Source organism: Cydia amplana, chromosome 4, assembly GCF_948474715.1.
Source record: "Cydia amplana chromosome 4, ilCydAmpl1.1, whole genome shotgun sequence".
In the NCBI taxonomy this organism is placed as follows: Eukaryota; Metazoa; Arthropoda; class Insecta; order Lepidoptera; family Tortricidae; genus Cydia; species Cydia amplana.
The window spans coordinates 10,821,148-10,836,690 of NC_086072.1; the positions used below are offsets into that span (position 1 = coordinate 10,821,148).

At 38.7% G+C, this 15,543-nt stretch overlaps 2 protein-coding genes across 3 annotated transcripts; one reads left to right on the forward strand and one right to left on the reverse strand.

Moving 5' to 3' along the window:
* The first annotated feature begins 2,940 nt into the window (after window positions 1-2,940).
* On the forward strand, window positions 2,941-12,681 carry LOC134647618 (circumsporozoite protein-like). Of its 2 annotated transcripts, none has more exons than XM_063501975.1 (4): window positions 2,941-3,090; window positions 5,562-5,717; window positions 8,683-8,791; window positions 12,482-12,681. In XM_063501975.1, the coding sequence occupies exons 1-4, from the start codon at window positions 3,036-3,038 to the stop codon at window positions 12,606-12,608; spliced, it is 447 nt and encodes a 148-aa protein (XP_063358045.1). In that variant the 5' UTR covers window positions 2,941-3,035; the 3' UTR covers window positions 12,609-12,681. The 2 variants fall into 2 exon arrangements, with proteins under 2 accessions (XP_063358045.1, XP_063358046.1); XM_063501976.1 differs by lacking the exon at window positions 12,482-12,681 and adding an exon at window positions 9,729-9,899.
* Window positions 12,682-13,649: 968 nt separating this feature from the next.
* Window positions 13,650-15,263, reverse strand: LOC134647619 (uncharacterized). Its single transcript, XM_063501977.1, has 2 exons — window positions 14,952-15,263; window positions 13,650-14,302 (listed from the first exon to the last, which is right to left on the reverse strand). The coding sequence occupies exons 1-2, from the start codon at window positions 14,989-14,991 to the stop codon at window positions 13,713-13,715; spliced, it is 630 nt and encodes a 209-aa protein (XP_063358047.1). The 5' UTR covers window positions 14,992-15,263; the 3' UTR covers window positions 13,650-13,712.
* Between the last annotated feature and the right edge of the window lie 280 nt (window positions 15,264-15,543).

The window sequence follows — 15,543 nt, forward strand, 5'->3', positions numbered from 1 at the left end:
TAAAAACGAGTGTAACACATATGTCACAGGATGAGTTTGTTTAAACGGTTAGCCATGCACATGTGACACCCATCAGTCCCATAACTCACAATTAAGCGTGTAGCCATAGTGCGCGGCGACGGCTTACCATTACCAGGCGTGTCTCACTCCGCGATTTCGTCGCTTTGCTTCCGTTCGGCCCCAATTTTGGGGAAAGCCATAAGCCGCGCGTGGCGCTGTCGCTACCTAGCGGCCATATCTGTGCTGATCGTAAAACAGACGCGTTTTGTTAGAGAGTGAGTCTTCTGTACTTAGTAGTCTTAGTACTATTATTTATTCTGTGCCATTACACAGGCCTTAAGCTGTTTGCCACCGATGTAGAGAAAAATACGTGTTGTTAGGATAGGACATATCCTATTATTATGTTTTACATAGGGTAGGTGCGTTAGTTTTTGTCCAGCTCTAGTATTCGTCCACTTGAGGAAATTTGAATATAAAATAAACCTATATTGCTGCACAAATTTGTACGTATTGCAATCCTTAATGTCAAAACAATATATCTATAGCTGGTCAAGCAGATCTTGTCAGTAGAAAAAGGCGGCAAATTAGAAAAAAGTAGGCGCGAAGGGATATCGTCCCATAGAAAATTTGAATTTCGCGCCTATTTTTACTGACAAGATTTGCTTGACCAGATATAAAACCTTATTTCGGAAGTAGAAAATTAAATATATTATTTACGAATCTGTCAAGTGGACGAAAACTAGAGCATGGACGGAAACTAGCGCAATGACCCTATATGAAAATCGACCAGCAATGAAGAGCTACCTACCTACTTAGTTGCGTGGATCTAGTAATTCTAGTAATTAATACAGTTAACAGCAGCAAATAGCAAACTATATAGTATGTACCTACCTATATATATATATATATATATATAGTCCAAGATCAGTCGTCGTCATCAACACATAGATAGACGTGACATCACACCACTAAAAGTACCTATTAACTTTACTTAATAACTTATCTAATTTTGTAATAAAACAAGTACCTACTATGTTTTCAGTGCACTATAAGACTAATATGTGACTTCCCGCGCTATTATAACTTATGCAGTTTAGTTATACGTCCATATCATTAGTTCTTTGTATCTTTATTTACGTTAATAATAAATTAAAAGTAACAACCGACCATTGAAGCACCTACCTACCAGCTATACAAATCTATAAACTTAGCAAATAATTTGTGATAATTCATTTGACCTATGATTTAGTATTTTTCCTTGTAACCCTACCATAATTACGTTGGTAAAACAATGGGACATACATTTGTAAATACCTATAGGTACGCAACTAGATAGGTAGTTAATAATCTTAGCCAGTTATTTTAGTTAAATATAGGTATAGGTTTAGGTATACGTAGGAATATACGTTTGTATGTATTTGGATCATTTACCGCGGGTTCCACACTTCGGTATTTGTAGATATTTGGAGGTATGGTAGCAAATATAACCGCAAAACTTTGCCAAAGTTCAGTCATTTCAGCTAGTCCGTCTATATTATTTATTTAACCTTTTGTTACACAAAAATAACTTCCACTACAACATGCAACAAGGCATTGGGTTCATATGATAAAATACCCACACTTAGGCAGAAGGGGGAGGACCCCCGCTCCGAGGCGTTTCTGGTGCAAAGGCTATCCATAGCCATCCAGCGCGGCAATGCCGCGAGTGTTATGGGCACTTTTGCACCGGAAGCATCTAGGAGCGGCAGCAATGTTTAGTTAGTAGTTAGTTTGTAAGTATGACCGTATGTATGTTTTTTTAATAATAATACATAATTAGAAGTAGGTAAGCAAAAATGTACCATAACCTATCTCAGAAAATACCCACATGTTTGTGTTTTAGAACCTGGTTTCCACCAGCTAAAGCTAAAAAACCTTTTTTTATACAATGTCGGTGGCAAACAAGCATACGACCTGCCTGATGGTTAGCAGTCTCCGTAACCTATGGACGCCTGCAATTCCAGACTTCCAGAGAGGTGTTAGGTAGGCCCGCGTTGTTGACCCTAACACTCCGCACTTTCGTTGTGCTCTGGCAAGTCTGGCAACCTTATTCACCGGCAGGAACACACCAATTTGACTAAGGTTTAGTATTACATATTTGGCTGCGATTTTCTGTAAGGTGGAGGACTTCCCCAGTTGGGCTCTGCTTTAGATCTGGATTATCTGGAATGACATCTGCTATGATCTGCCCTTCCACACAAAGCAAAATGACATTCACAGTGCCTCTCTTTTGGACGTAGTTTAAGGACATACCCGGATCCTAAACCTATATGTATGTATGTATGTATAAACTCTTTGTTGTACAAAACACAAATTTATATTATGAAATGTATGAACACTTAGCTCCAGCTTAGGTACCCACTGAATTATCTAGTGCCACACTACTAACGGGGGTGGAATGTCATGTGTTTTTATGTTCGAATACCTATAGTTCCTAATAGTGGCGCTGGAACGCAATTTAAAAAGTACTTAAGAAGTAGAATGCGCATTTTCTTATTTAGGCACTTGCGCCGGTTAAACCATGGTTAAACACATATGCATGCATTGTGTAAATTTGGGAACAACGGTCTAATATGGGTTCAGTTCAGTGACCGTGATGTAATGTACCTAAGCGTAGATTTCTATTAACTATTCGGGGTAGATAAATTACCTACGGTTGAACCATTATTAAAAAATACATAGTATCATTACATGACGACCCGCTGTACCTAATTATAATTACACAGTAACCTAGTAGGCATGAAGTGGGTTTATAGGCGCGCACTCTAAAAATCACAGCCGTCTCGTCTCCATCAACCTTCATTGCTACCTATTATATTTTACGATATCTTTTCGCCAGTAACCGTTATTTATTGTAAGTAGCGGCGTGCCGAGCATGATGCGCTTTCGAAGCTTTGGACTGAGTTATATCTAGGTAGCTATATAAAAGTGAGGCAGCGGAGCGCCCGGCAGTTCCTCCACAGAGTCTGTCCGAGCCCGACGTATCAACCTTCACCATGCAGCGACTAACCTTGTTTTTACTCTCAGCGGTGTTGGCTATCTCTCTGGCAGGTTAGTGCCCTTTCATTTAGTTTTTGCCGCCGCTCGATGCGACTGTCACTTGTTTTTTTTTGTATTGGTAACATCCGATCCGATCGAGTTTTTTTTGCAACTTGTCCTTATTTGCCAAACAATAGGGACGACTATTGGGTACGCGGGAACTGGCGTGAATGTCGTTGATTTTCAAACTTTTGCAAACCTCCGGTCTGCAATATAATTTCTGACGGCAGAATATTAGGCATTGAGCTTTCACGAATCAAATACTATAATTTCCGATATCAAACGGATGACTCACTTTAGAAAAAACTCTTCGTCTCAGTCGTTTCCTCATGGATCTTCATTATCAAACCACGGTTCTGACGACAAATGATCGAACCTATGGCTAGTAGTAGCCTTCTTGAGCACCCAACTATTTTACGTTGGTGTTGGTGTGTACCGAGGAACTTAATAATAGGTAGTATATTTTTTTTACAAGGGGCAAAGTAGATGTTTAACCCCTCGAGCTAGTATTGATACCAAGTACCTACCCGAGTAAGCTAAAGATGCCAAAATTGACCACGAACGTAGCGTGTGGTTAGAAAAGTGGAATCTTGAGCATTGTCATGGTTTCAAGGCACGCCCGAGTGAAAACACCTCCACATGGAATAAAATATTACAAATTAAATCCAAATAATGAACGCTATTAAATATTTATCATTCAAAATCATCACTTAAAAGTAAATTCTACCAGCCAACATGAGGAAACTTAATTTTGATAAAATTTTGCATCAACTTTGCCATTATTGCCTTTGTATTTATGACTTATGAGCTGGTTTGATGAGAAAAATATAAGGCTCTGACATAATAATATAGGCCTCTACTTAATGGTAGCAATGTAAAGGATGACTCACGTCACGCTAGACCGGGCCGTGCCCGGGCCGAGGCGAGCCACCCTTAAGTAGGTATTACTAAAAATATCCGATAAACAATTTAATATATATATCTACCTAACTGGGATAGAAAACTAAATAAAAACTAACAAACAAATGCTAACAACATCTTAATTGAAAAAAAAAACAGAAATGTTTACACAGAAATAGAATTAAATATGTATATTAAAAAAAAGAGCTTTCTTAAAATACCCTTTTTCTCATTTATTATGGTCTCATTACGAGCAGTTGCTGACTGTACCACTTTGATGAATTCAGGCTGTCGCCTTCTTACCGGTAAATATTTAAAAGGTGCTTAGTATTGTGGTTACACAGTTTTATATCATCGAGTAAAAAACGAAAACGCTTAACAAGCATAACGACAATTCACAAAGCTTACGAAGAGCTTCACTACAGATGTAAGATGTACCAATGCAAGCTTGACCTCCGATCACGCATAGTTGTTAGCCATCCCGAGGTAAAATTATACAAGAATTTGTGAATAGATAGGATTGAGGCACTCACAAGGTTGAGATCATCACAGTACGTAAGTAATTCATCTTTTATGTTTAAGTTGAAGCGACGACCTTACCCGATCGTGACTAACTTTATTCTTGATGATATTGATGATCAACAAATCGGTTGTTGAATTTCTATATCCATATATGATTAAATACTTAGATTTAATTGGAGACCCTTTAAAATTCGATATGTGGAATTAACCAGGGATTTGTCAAGGGTATGGTAGATGTAGGTACCTATATAGTACTAGTAATCCTACCTACCTTGTTGAGATCAATATTAAAAAATATGAATAATGGATGCACATGGCTCAAATCAAACCTACACCTATATACCTATGCCGACCGAATTGCCGCCAGAATGTACAATCTAACCTGATGTTTGGAAGAAAAACCAATGGTCACAAAGACCAGAATTGAAATGCACCCGTAACATACTTTCTGAGGAACGACGTTGAACGGCAACGGCATACTGCACTCAGAGCGCAGTGAAGCCAGTGAAACAATGCATGTACTGTTACTACGGGTGTGCATTCCTGGCAGTAAGTAGAACCAACAATACCTACGTACTGTGCGCGTGCTTACTACACTGTCAACTTGACCCAGCCCAGCTCAACACAAAGACAATTATGAACACAAACAACCCGACAGTAGGTACACAATAGGTGAACTGTAAATTCAAAAACTGACTGACTTCACAAAACTGTGTATCATCAATTTCTAGGCAAAGCTGTGCCTTTAAAATCTCATGACCAGATCCTGACGTAACGACAAATGAACCACTTGTAAGATATAAAGGACCTTTAAAAAAATGTATAAAGGATTGTCCAGCCGCAAATTGAGAACCATTTTGAAATGACTATTTGATGAATCAAGGCTGTATTCATTCACCATTTATTTTTATCCATTCTGTCTCGAAACCGCCAACATTTTTATAGGTATCGTAACTTCGTTGACAATGGATTAAATTAAATTAAATTTTTGTATACCTACGATATGAACCCTTAATTATTTAAGACCACCCTGTGTACGTTACTACTGCTGTAAATTCCAGAGGCCCAGTACTACGTGCCTCGCGCGTACTACACGATCGACTCTACAGGGCACGCGTCGGCGCCCGTGCCCCTGCAGCGCCTGCGTCGGTCCTTCTACCCCTACCCCGGCCCTGGATCTGATGCTAATGCCAACGCTAACGCCAACGCATGGGGAGGTACGTACGCAGTAACTGATGCTTACGTTACGACCACCTTGATACGATGACTCTACGGGCATTCTACTATTTCACATACATTACGTAAAAATAGCACTAAAATACCTACAGCCTGCCCTGCACTGCTTTAGCAATGCTAACTAATGCGAATGCAAGGGAGGCTATTATATATTATGTTCTATAGGTCTTAGGTACCTAACTGATGCTGTAGGGTTTTTTTGTCACAATGACTGCTCAAAAGATACTAGGTACATAGATAAATTTTAGTAGTTAAGTAATATTAGAAGCGTTTTTTCGTTTTTATGGTTTAAGGTCATTTATTTACGTAAGTATTTAAGAGTTATTAAAAGTCTTTAAAGTTAATAGCGCACCGTAAAAATATTATTAGCTTAACTTTATTGAATCCGGAACTAATCATCACTAAAACGCGATGGGTGATTCAATCAAGATGACTGAGAATCATGACATCGCAATAACATTCATTCACTCATCACTGACCGGTCGAGGAAATCCTTGATGATTCGAAGCTAATCTTAACCACGACTTTCCTATTAATTAAAATGCCGTTAATTATGTAGGTACCACCTACCTCGGTTGTAACATAGATTACATAGAACTTGATAGAACCTACTAACATTTTCTTAATTGGTCGTAATTATAACTAGTAGTTCGCCCCGAACTGAGAACTCGCGGTTCGCCAAAAATATCAATTGAATGCAGTCGTCAAAGGATCGAAAACCGCGTATGATTTATTGCAAGGTCTGTGGAGCCCTTAACTGATACTGTATCTGTGGTAAGCCGAAATATTTCCTGTCAAATACCTATATTATGTTTATTTTATTTTATTTTTATCTTGCTAATTATTTCAAAATGGTAAATTTAAAAACGATATTATACAAGTGTAAGCCGAGCACTTTCATTTGATACCAAACTCGACCATACTTTCTTGCAAATAAAATGACCAGAATAGCAAGACACCTCACAAACAGCTTTTTGGCCTTGTAAGCTCTTCTAGCTCAATAACCCCTTGATCGAGCCTGCTCATAATTTAATGACTAAAATATAATGCCCTCGACTACACGTTTACCCAATTTTATTTAAATTAGAACATATTTACTTAAGTTATTGTGTATCAAACTATCTTCTGACAGTTCAGCTTAAAAACATCGAAATGCCGGGACGTGCCGCTAGCCAGCCGCGTGTTCAAAGTTGAATGTAAGAACTTCGCTTCGCTTCGCTCGCTCGTTCGATAAGTGCGTAACAGACAGCAAAAATAAGTACACAGTGAAATTTTTATCACCAGCCATACTCTGCATGGTGAATTTATAGGTCATACTGAACAACTTTTATTATGGGACTACCTAATGCCGAAATCGCGATAAAAAAATTGCCTGTCCCATAGAAATCAGCTGCATCACATCAGCCAAAATGGATGAAACAGCAAATTTTTTTTCGCGATTTCGGCATTGGTCCCATAATAAAAGTTGTTCAGTATGATCTATAATTTCACTACGCAGAGTATGCAATCGCTGGTCCTAACAATGCCACCATGTAAATATTAGGAACCTGTTGTAAAATATAAAATGTGCCTCCTTAAGCCTTACCTAAGCCTGAAAAATAAGGACACTCGATCTTCAAAACTTTAAGAATGGGTCACTGCTATAAGTACTACAATTCTTTTGTATTTAGGTATTAGGTACTTTTGATCTGTACCAAAATTGAAAATTTTAATTGGTTCATTAAGAATATTATTGGCTGTTACTCAAGTTTATGACTAAGTAGGTAAAGTTATCATTAAAATGTGCAATCACAGTCTTTTGATCATCACGTGCTTGTTCTAAATAAATACCACAAACATAACTGTTTGAAGTATACTCGTCTTGCCTTAAACAACGGAACACGTCCAAATGGAATGGCATCAGAATGGTAATTGATATGCACATAGTTCTTAAGTACTACTTAAGTAGAGCATCATCGACGTGCGGGGCAACCACCATATTCTAATCGCTTTTCGAGTACCCACTTGCGAACCTCTGTCTCAGGCAAACCAGTATAAGTGTGAACTTGAGCCCGAATCAAATATGCCGGAATGGAAGGTACAGTTTGTACTGTTCTAATGAGATGACTTCTCGACTCTATGCGATCGTAACACGGCTAAGGTGTCTCGCCGCTGGCGCCGTTCGAATAACGGTCTTAAATCACCCATCACCCGCCAATGCGCAAATAAAAAAAACGATCCATGAAAGCTACTTGAAGCTCAATCATCCGTGACGAAACGTGAGGAACCTGCTTTTCAGTAGACACAAAAAGTGTCACAAAAGTAGGTACATTTAAACTTAAATAGAATTCGTGACTCTTATACACATTGTCAATAAGCTTAAATAGGTAGGTATAATTGCTCTTTCTTGGTATATTTATGTGGGTTCAGTGAACTAACAGTGCCTAGAGAGATTAGGGCAGGTAGGTCTACAGCAGACCATATAACATTGGGTGGCTACTGAGGTATAAAAAATCCTCAGCAATCCTAAGCTATAAACATTTTGATGCCCTAATAGCGCTAGCGGTTCGCCAAAAAACGCTGCAAATGGTGTTAAAGCTATGAAATCGATACGATTGAACTTTAGGCTTGCTTTAGGCCCATTTTAATAAATTTGACCCGAAGCACCCAAAAAAAAAGGAGAGGAGTTATGACGTCATCTTTTTTTGTATGGAATAAAAAAAAAAGATTAGAAATAACCTATCGTGTGTGGTATTATACGAAAGGGCATTCTATTGAACCACACAAAAATATATCACATCATTACATTTCAGACATTTAAAAAAAATTATAATAAAAATAAATTTCACAACATACCAAATTTAGGCTTCTCCAGATAAAATACCGTTCAACTTTTTTTTGTAAAAAATACCCCAAATGATTCCTAATATCCTTATATCCAATCTTGTTTTCTAACGTTGTTTTCAGGTGGCAACGCGAACGCGAACGCGAACGCTAATGCCGGCGGGCGCTTCCCCGGTGGTGCCGGCGGCAGCTGGGGCGTTCCCGGGGCGTACGGAGCTGCGAAGCCATTGGGGTACGTAATCCTTCGGAATGGCTTCCATAGTGCTGTAGAGCATTAAGGTAAACGTACTGGTGCTCGACGCGGTCCTAGTACATGTCATCTTGAAACTATTATATAATCTGTGACTTAAGTCATTGTCAATAGAGGTGACAGCAGGGTGTCATTTATTGAGCATTAGCATGTCGAGCACTAGTACGTTTACCTTATGCGTAGATCATAATTCATAAAGCATAAGTCTTAAAGTTCTTAGCCCGCCGAACCATATGCAAGGTGAGCCTGAAAGATAGATTGATAGGAAATCTGAAACTATGACAAATAGGTATACCTAAATATATTTACAGGAACCATAGTTTTGATTGTAGAGTTAATAAACACCGCGTTCAAAAACTATTAAAACCGTTACTCAGAACCTTGAATCAAACAATTTTACTAGTAACTCTTTTTATTTCGATAATTGATAAATGATACCTAATATAAAAGATAAGGAATAGATGTTCCCAAAAAACCCTATACATCTGAAATAAACAGAAAAACTCGTACGTAGGGATTAACGGCCTCAAATCTCATTGGTTTACACGTTGTAGTTACTAATGGTCACACCACCACCACACGTATGGGGAATAGGACTCGTCATTGTCATCCGGCCCTTAATCTCATGTATTTTTAATTGTCAGGGCGCGTAGCCAACGTGCCAATCGTTAACGCTCCGTAGCGTATCGTAGTCATCTCTAATATCTCTATCACTCTTTCACACTAGTGCGACAGTGACAGTTGCGTTTCGTAATTTCGTTCGCTACCGAGCGTTAACGATTGCACGTTTGTCTACGCACCCATGTCTTGTTGCTAGCTGCAACCTGCAATCGATAAGAATAGAACTCATAAGTGCATTAATCATAATCACCATCAAACAAAACAACATCAGTGACTAATTTGCCCTTTTTGTCCCTAGGGCCTAGCGGGCGAGCGACATACTAACTCCGGTGTGGGCCATCCTGAACTTTTCCACCAGCTGCAACGCCGCGCGCCGCCGCCCGCGCCCCGCGGCCTACCGTGCAGCTGCCGGAAGACCATTATTGTATCCCAGTTGTTACTAATAAAAAATGCATTTTGAAATGTTTAATTACTTCGCTTTTCTCTTTGTTATCGTAATCTGGATGGGATATTCAGTTAACTGTTCATAAACGAAACGCACGCACGACACTGACTCCGATCGCCATACCTTCAAAGAAGTAGGTCCTACTTTGTAAATTAACAAGGAAACATTTTTAACAAGGAAAGTGGAAAGCGTAGAGTTCTCTTATTTAAGTTTAGTCCTAGAGAGTAGTCCTGAGTTTTCCAACCATCTGACCAACTGCATTGGAATCATTTAAACTAGTAGTTCGCCCCGAACTGAGAACTCGCGGTTCGTCAAAAAGATCAATTGAATGCAGTGCTACTTAGTCCGAGATGGGCATTTCGTAATTGAATCCTGATTCCACGATTACTTGAAATTACTTTTTAATCTGATTACCGATTCCCAGATTAGGTACTTTGTAATGTAACAATACCGAATTACTAAGTACAATTCCATTTGAGGAATCAGGAATCAATTTCTCGAATATTACAATTACTAGTAATTGGAATCAATGTCGATTCCTCATTACAGGAATGCATTACTTGATTCCTTTCAGATTACATTTCGTACTACTACTATCAAAAGTACATTTCGATAGTAGATATAGATGTTGTTGACTTACTAGGATGCATCTATATCTTATTTGAAACAGGTGCGCAGATTTCGAAAATGATGACCATGACCTATAAAACGACACCCATGACGACTTTTATGACATAGTGCATGGCCGCCATCTTGGATTCCAAAATAGTCATCATTTTCGGAATCTGAGCCCCCTATAACCTATAAAACGACATCCATGACGACTTTTATGACATACTGCATGGCCGCCATCTAGGAATCTAAAATGGTCATCATTTTCGAAATATGTGCCCCCTAAAACATGTAAAACGACATCCTTGACGACTTTTATGACATAGTGCATGGCCGCCATTTTGGAATCCAAAATGGTCATCATTTTCGAAATCTGCGCCCCCCAAAACCTATAAAACGACATCCATGACGACTTTAATGACATACTGCATGGCCGCCATTTTGGAATCCAAAATGGTCATCATTTTCGGAATCTGCGCCCCCTAATACCTATAAAACGACATTCATGACGACTTTTATGACATACTGGATGGCCGCCATCTTGGAATCCAAAATGGTTATCATTTTCGAAATCTGCGCCTCCTAAAATCTATAAAACGATATCCATATGACGACTTTTATGACATACTGCATGGAGTGCATGGCCGCCATTTTTGAATCTAAAATGATCATCATTTTCGAAATCTGCGCCCCCTAAAACCTATAAAATGATATCCATTACGATTTAATGACAGTCGCCATCTTGGATTCCAAAATTGTCATAATTTAAAAAAAAAACTTAAAAAAAAACAATATTATAAATGTGTAAACCGAGCACTTTCATTTGATACCAAACTCGACCATACTTTCTTGCAATTAAAATACCAGAATAGCAAGACCCCTCACAAATGGCTTTTTAGCATTTTAAGCTCTTCTAGCTCAATAAACTCTTGTTCAAGCCAGCTCAAAATTTAATGACTAAAATATAATGCCCTCGACTATACGTTCACCCAATTTCATTTAAATTAGAACAAATTTACTTAAGTTATTGAGTATCAAACTATCCTCTGAAAGTTCAGCTTAAAAACATTGAAATGCCGGGACGTGCCCCTAGCCAGCCGTGTGTTCAAAGTCGAATGTAAGAACTTCGCTTCGCTTCGCTCGCTCGTTCGATAAGAACTTCGCTTCGCTTCGCTCGCTCATTCGATAATTGTTTGTTACATACAAATAGCTTATTTAACACTGATTCCAACGTATTACCTACTTACTAAACAAGACTAATAGTAGGTCGACTAAGTGCGAATTGATTTGTGCCCCCATATCAATGAAGGTGCTTAATACGCTTTGGCCGATCCTATCACAGGTCTAAAATGGTATCTACTGAACTAACTAAATAACTAATTAACGGATTTTAGCAATAACCGCAAAGCGCAAAACTAATAAGTTTATGGCACACATTACTCACGTAATAACGGAGGTGCAAAAAAGTAAACAAAAAATAATCATGTTGCCGGTTTTTATAACAGTTACTCGTAATACAAGTTTAGGAAATAACTACTTCGATATAATTGTCGGAATAGGCAACACAACCTTGGTAGATTTTGATAGATTCACTCGTATTGTTCATTCATAATTTTTAATTATCATACATATATTAAAACTTATATATTTACAGAGATACAAATATCGTACAAATTGTGCAACACAAAATATTTCACGTCACGTTTAAAGACATTATTATCATACATATTTAATTACTGAACTTAGACATGTCTATCGAAAGAAGGAGTCCCATGTTTTTATATACCGAACCTTCCTTGGTCTCTACGAAACCTTTAAAAACTAGTGACTAAGGGCCACTTGCACCATTCACTAACCCGGGGTTAACCGGTTAAACCTGGAGTTACCATGGTGAGTTACCAGTAGAATTTGACACTGAGTTAACGGTTTAACCGGCTATCCCCGGGTTATTGGGATGGTGCAAGTGGCGCTAATAGAGTACATATTTTCAACAGCCCCGGTATGACTCGACGTATGTTTGGAGCAGTCAACGGCGCCAACTCGGTCTCTGCCAGCTCCTCGGTGGATGTCGACGGGGAAGGCAACGGGTCCTACGACGTGTCCTCTTCAGTTGGCAATTAAACAGAACCAACCACGAACAGCGAGAGATGGTTGAGCTTTTATCCGTCGTGTTTTAATAAGCATACGTAATAAATACGAGAGTGATGCAAGATACGATAGACGCTAAAAGTGCCTCCATCAAATCCGACTGTATCTACCCTATAGGGCTGACTGCAGCTTAAGTTAATCAAGCCAGGTGCCGTCCAGCCCTATAATGTGGATAATTACAACGACAAACGGCGTCAGAATACCTAGTTTTTCTGTCTTAATCCTAATTGTTTAATAATATTTAGTTTAAATTAATCTTACGAACTAATTGCGCGAGAAATCCACTCTTGACATAGGTAATTAACGATTTCGAGTATTTCGTACATATACTTAAATAAAATGGGCTACATGTAGCTAAAGTAACTTGCTTACGTTTATATTGCGAATATAATTTTTGGTTCCTAATCAAAAATTAATCCAAAATTTAATGTGTGAACTTGTGTGAATAGATTACATATTGGGGTCCCTTTGTTCCACATAAAGTTTTAAATCATAATGTATTGTTTGCATTTTTGGGAAACAATAGAGACCCCTTTATATTACTTAGTTAGATTAGTGGCAATGTAATTGTGTAAGAAACCATGAAAAATCTAATTTAACATTGAACAATTGAATTAATATCTCAAAATTTATATGCGAGTACTACACGCACGTGTATACAAACGCAATAATGCGTGTTAATTAAAATTAATTGCAACATTATGTGATATGGTTCACAATCTACAATTGTGTAGATTTGTATTACCTACAACTGTTGTAGCTTTAAATAAATGTCTTATTTTAAGTAACTTTCATGTGATGTTCAGGGTGGGTCACAAATAAATAAAAGCATTTTAATGTTTCATTACTTATTTATTATTTTATTGGTCTAGACTAGAGTTATCGACCTAAAATTAGTAAATCATTCTCCGAATGAGCATTTGCTTTGCTTAATACTGAAGAGAGCCTCTTCTAAATTAATTACTTAATACCCGTAAAATTATGCTGTTATGCCGTGGTAGGCATAGAAAAGAAATTTTCAATAATATTACATTAAAGTCTCATCAATAGTTTCCTAGGAATTTGGCAATGTGAACTTTACTTATGGGGTAATTCGAGCCTGTACTGCGGTTTGTTATACTGGTAACCGCCCTCAGCGGGCTCCATCGGGGCCGGCGCTGGCGCAGGCGGCGCTATTGGCACGTGCGGAGGAGTCACTATCACAGCGTCATCAGTTAAAGCCACATCGCGGCCCGTTGCGAAGTTCCGAGGGTACTGACGGGAGAACTGCTGGGACGGGTACTGGGGCGGTACTTGGTTGAATTGGGGCTGCAAATGATTGAGCTGAGGTTGCGCCTGGTTGAATTGCGGCTGCGCTTGGTGGTATAGGTTGTACGATTGGTAGCCCGGCGCGCTGTACTGCTGGTAGTCGTAGTTATTGAATGAAGGAGGACCGTATTGCGTGGGCAGCTCCATCCGACCGAACATGTTTCCTAGGAACGGGAACTTGTTGGTGAGGTGGTTCCAGAGGCCGGTGCCGCCGACCTGGTTGCTGCCTTGTCCGCTGCCCCAGAACAGCCGTTGCGAAGGTTGCGTGAGGTAGTTAGGGTTGATTTCAACCCCAAACGGATCGTTCGGTCCGATGTTGTAAGGCGCGTTTGGCTGCGCATAGTACCCTACGGCACTTCCTAAAATACAAAAAATAACACCTAATAAACTGTGGAATATGAGTGTAAAAAATGTAAGTTACTTAAATATTCTGAAATTGTTAGGTTTATTTTAAAAATTATGTACATTGTGGGATTTATGTAGGTACCAATTTTATTTGGAATTCGAAAGTTTCTTAGGATTCTTCATTTATGCTACGAGCAATGTCGTATTTTTATGATATTTAAAGGCACTCCAAATATATTACGATAATACTCCATTACATACACTTAAAAAATTATACTTTAATATAATATACTTTTTAAATATTGCTAAAGTAATTTTAAACTAAATTATTAGGGCCGAAATGAACGTTCCATTGCATTATAGCCCAAAATATTGCTCAAATTGAGATAGTAAAGTTTAATTTTTAGGAGTATTAGGGAAGTATCCCAATAATAGTTGATAAAAGTATTACAATTATAATAAACAAAGACTTGTAGGTGGTTTATTATTTAGCGCCTACTTTTAACATACGACATTGCTCCATGCGAGTAATAAGCATAAAAAATCCATCCATTGCTGACCATCACATTTTTATTAACTGAACTATTTATTGAAAGGTTATGCTTCAAACTAAATCCATTACAATCACTTTACGCATCACTCGTAACAGTTCACATCACGTACCAACAACACAACACAGCAGGAGTGCAAGGGGTGCATTCATTTTGGCACGAGTATCGGCGTCGACTGCATGTTATTGTTGCCTCTTCTTGTATTTATACCCCCTCTATTCCCCAAAAGAGGACCTTGAGGTTCATTGTAGCCCAATATTGATAGTATGAGGTAATGGTGGCTCACCCAGCGGACAATAGGCGCGACAACTAGGTGACTCGTGCGATGCACAGGCCGTGCCGAATCTGTATGTCGTATGCTAAACTCCTAAGTTTTCCTCGGAATGGTCGTGTAATTATGGCGTATGCTGAAGACAGAATACATAATCAGCTCGTGAAAGCGGAGAGAAAACGTAGTTACTTACCAGACTTGCAAGATTTACAAGAGGATTGCGTGGTGCTTGTGTAGGTACCTACCTAGGTACTCCAGGTTGCAACCTTTGCAAACTATTAAAGCTTAGAAGTGGTGGTTATTAATTAACCGTAGATATTAGGTAAGGAATACATAACGGCCATATAGTCAATTATAGTCTAGTCGGTGGTGAGTTGGTGACCCTGCTTACGAAGCAGGATGTCCCGGGTTCAAATCCTGGTCGGGGCATTTA